The following is a 3,920-nucleotide window of genomic DNA, read 5'->3' as shown; positions in this document are numbered from 1 at the left end:
TGTCAGCACCGGCCTGAATTGACCCAGCGCATATCCTCCACTGTCGACTCACTTTGGTTCAAGCTTCAACAGGGAATTTACTGACCACTTCTTCCCATCGATTTTCCCCAAATCACTACAACGGCTATGAGAATCATACCATATGTACAGGCATTGTAACTTAACTCCTTTGAAATAAATAATATTATTCCTATACCCCTACCCTCCACCATATCTTATGTACCCATCCCTATTCCCATCAACCTGTTATACCCCCGTGCCTACCACGATAGCACTGGCTCTAGGTATACCCCTATTACCTATCCCCACGGCACAACCCCTCGTTATCCCCAGTGTCTACCTCCGTCGCACTGCCCCCCCGTGCCCCACCCCTATCCCACCTCATGCCATTCTCCCTCAACCTCCACCAATCACAATCCACAGCCCATCCAGCGTTGACGACGCCATACACGACTTCGGGGTTGAACCAAACCTGGCAGTGTTCTACACACCACCACCCACAAATGTTTTTGATCCCGGCTCGTACGCCGATTTCTCTGACTCCGAGTCTTCCGCACTTCGCGCATTCAAGGGTCCCAACCGCTGTGACCTTCTCCGCCGTATGATCGTTTTTCAACGACGTCGACTGGCACACCGCACCCACCATACTCGATGGTAGGGTCCCCAAAAGCATATCCAACGCCCAATCAAGTGTCGAATGGCCACAATGCTCTCAAACAATTGATCGCGAACGTGCTGCACACGATAAAAAAAAACTCCTTGACATCATACCATTGCACGCTGTCCCTTCAACAGCAGAGATCATATACTCCAAGTACATGTTCACACGTAAGCATGACGAGCACGGCGCCCTTATCATTCACAAGGCACGGATAGTAGCCCGTGGCGATGAACAAATGCATATATGACGACTTCTTTTGGGAAACGTCCGCTCCAGCCGCTTCTTCCACCACGCTTCGTACTTTTCTAGCCACCGCCGCTTTTCAATACCGCACCGTTCATCACTTTGACGTAAATACGGCGGTATCTCTATTCAAAATCACCCACCCCACCCCCCGTTTATATGTATTCGCCCAATGGAAGTGTGAACCCTCCCAACACGGCCCTAAAGTTTCTTCGCGGCCTCTACGGTCTTAAACAGGCAGGCCGTCTCTAGAGCCAAGACATCGGTCGAATTCTCACAAACCTCTCGGTTTCGCTCAAAGTCAGCAGGACGAGAACATATGGCTCCATCCGCACGTGACATCATACTCGTCATTTACGTTGACGGAATAGTCCCAGCGGTTGTACGTAACTCCGGCCAGGAACAGTGACTATACGTCACTCTCTCTAAAACCTGTATTATGAAAAATCTGGAGCTTGCCCTTGGACTTCGAATACTTCAGTACCCTTCAGGTACCATCGCGTATATATTGAACGTATGGGTCAGGGTTTTAATGCCATTGGCGCTCCCCCCAAGCATTCTCCTAACACTGGTGACTATCCTGGCCATCCCACCGGCTCTAAATTTGACGGGAAATCTCGCAAGCTCCTCGGAGCACGAGAGTTCACCGCTAATATGACATGCCCCGATATTTCATGTGTGCTGAACCAACTAGCCGTATTTAATTTCGCATCACTTATCTCCCATTGCACTGCCCTTACCGAATACTCCAATTTCTCTTCGCCACTAATCATCTAGCTATCCACTATCACGTTGCTCCCGACAATCGTGACATCAGTCGCTACATTAAAACCTACACCGACTCTGACTAGCGCTCCTGCTCACTCACGCACGAATCACACACCGGCACTATCGTCTCTATCAACAATTTTCCCATTCATTGGCGCAGCCAAAAACAGAAAACAGTCAGTATTAGCTTGACAGAAACGGAGTATATAGCCGCATTAGAGACTACACGAGATATCGCATGGATTCGGAGCATCCTTAATGCCATAGGACTCGCTATCTCGTCAGTGACTATTCTCCATGTCGACAACCAATCTGCTATTAAGGTTGCGATTGGCACCGACACCGCCAAGGGACTCAAGCACATCGCAGTTTGTGCTCATTAAATCCGTGATTGCGCTGAATCCGGCATGATCACCCTCCACTACGTCAGCACCCATCTCAACCCTGCTGACTTACATACTAAGTGTCTCGCAAAACAATTCTATCACAGTTTATTTTAGTACAAGTTTTTCATAATATTCGATAGCGAACTCTGTTCAGAAGTATGTACGTTTTTTAGTTTCTTCATTCTGTGCAACAGGTAACTGGTCAACATGTGTAGTAAATTGTATCCAACATATTTGTATATGATATCCTGCATGTGATACCCTTTATTGCCCATGACAGTTGCACCTTTCCATACTGTAGAAAATAGTGTTTCTTTACATAAAACTGCTATTTTGTGATAAAAACTAAAGTGCAATTTGGAGCTGTTATGTTCATTAGAATAAACAAATTTTGTACTTCGTGTTTCCCATTAATCTCAATGCCATAAACAATCAATTTAGAGTTATGAAGTCAAGTTTACGACATACGTATCGTTATCAGCGTCAGCTGGTTATACGACTCGTCTTCATTGATGTTGTAGAATACATACCTGCCATCCATGGGTAATAGAACATTAGTGCTAAATGTGCAATAGGTGAATTACGAGTCGATTATATATACTCATGTGTATACATACATACATGTATACACATTTGTTCACACTCATACAATTTAAGAAGAGTTTGGTATAACAGATGTAAAATGTGACGATATTCTTGGCGGGGTTCGATAGTATGCGGGGTCCAATAGAAAGGAACATGGAGAAAAAAAGTTACTTAAATTCACTTGCAAAATATTTCGCCTTGGATAACGTGAGCATTGAGCAAGCTTTATAATGGTCATAAAATTGCTAGTGACCCGCTAGGATAGCCAGTTCAAGTCAAGATATTTGCACCGATTTTAAAAAATAATATTGTATACAAAATTGACAAATGTGTTGTTGTACATATTGTGGGTAAAATAATAATATAAATAAGCATTTAGTATTCGAATAGCCTTCTAAACTATACCAGGCTTATATTTATTTGCCTCCAACTCTGTGAATGTGTGTATGTGTAAATATTCAATAATGTTACTGTATCTCACTCTCTTTCTCTGTGTAAAATACTGACTACATAATTATTTTTATTATTTATTAAGTGTACATACATACTGTCTCACGGGGAGTCGGGGTACGGATTCTTCATTCTACGGATAAATAACGGATTGGTGGAGCACATTATTTGTCGAACTTCAGAAACTATAAAGTACCACATAATTTTTTTATAAATTCACAAATTGATGTCACTTTTAAAAATCTATGGCAAGCAAAAATTTGCGAGATGCAATTATGGCATAGCGCTTCGGGCCTTCGACCACTTCCTCTCGCGTGCAAAGTGTTCCTTCTCTCGAAAAAATCTGGCGCATTTCGCACTGCATATACTGAAAGTCTGCAACGCTTTCAAATCAATAGCATTCAATCCGCAAGCCCCCAAAAGAGCGTGCCATTGTTCTCAATAGAATTGTGTGCCAATCAAAAGCTCTGCTCTGGACACACAAGAAGAATAATTTGTAATTTTTGTATCATATCCTACAATCTTTCCAAAAAAAAGTATGCTGGAACTAATTTGAACGAAAAAATGGCTTCGAAATTACCTTTATAGGCAATCAATAATTAGTTCTGAGAAATTCTACCTTTATGAGCTTCTATTTTTAGTCCTTTGTTTATCATTGTTATGCAAAATCAAAACAAGTTCCTTCACTGGTTCCCGGCGAAATAGTCATCACTCATGTTTTCAAAATCTGATATTGTTGTGATTTGATCCCGATAGCTAGAAAGTAAAAAAATATCTAAATAATATATAGACATTCGTTGCCATTCACAAGATCATTTTTGTTGTTG

General features: G+C 42.4%; 1 protein-coding gene across 1 annotated transcript; it reads right to left on the bottom strand.

The window, feature by feature from the left end:
• Window positions 1-295: 295 nt before the first annotated feature.
• Window positions 296-673, bottom strand: SARC_01298 (hypothetical protein; the record flags this gene model as incomplete). The annotated part of the gene is made up of 1 exon (XM_014305002.1): window positions 296-673. The coding sequence occupies one exon, from the start codon at window positions 671-673 to the stop codon at window positions 296-298; it is 378 nt and encodes a 125-aa protein (XP_014160477.1).
• Window positions 674-3,920: the final 3,247 nt, after the last annotated feature.

Source organism: Sphaeroforma arctica (assembly GCF_001186125.1).
Source record: "Sphaeroforma arctica JP610 unplaced genomic scaffold supercont1.50, whole genome shotgun sequence".
NCBI classification, from domain to species: domain Eukaryota; class Ichthyosporea; order Ichthyophonida; genus Sphaeroforma; species Sphaeroforma arctica.
This window is presented reverse-complemented; position numbering and strand designations above follow the sequence as displayed.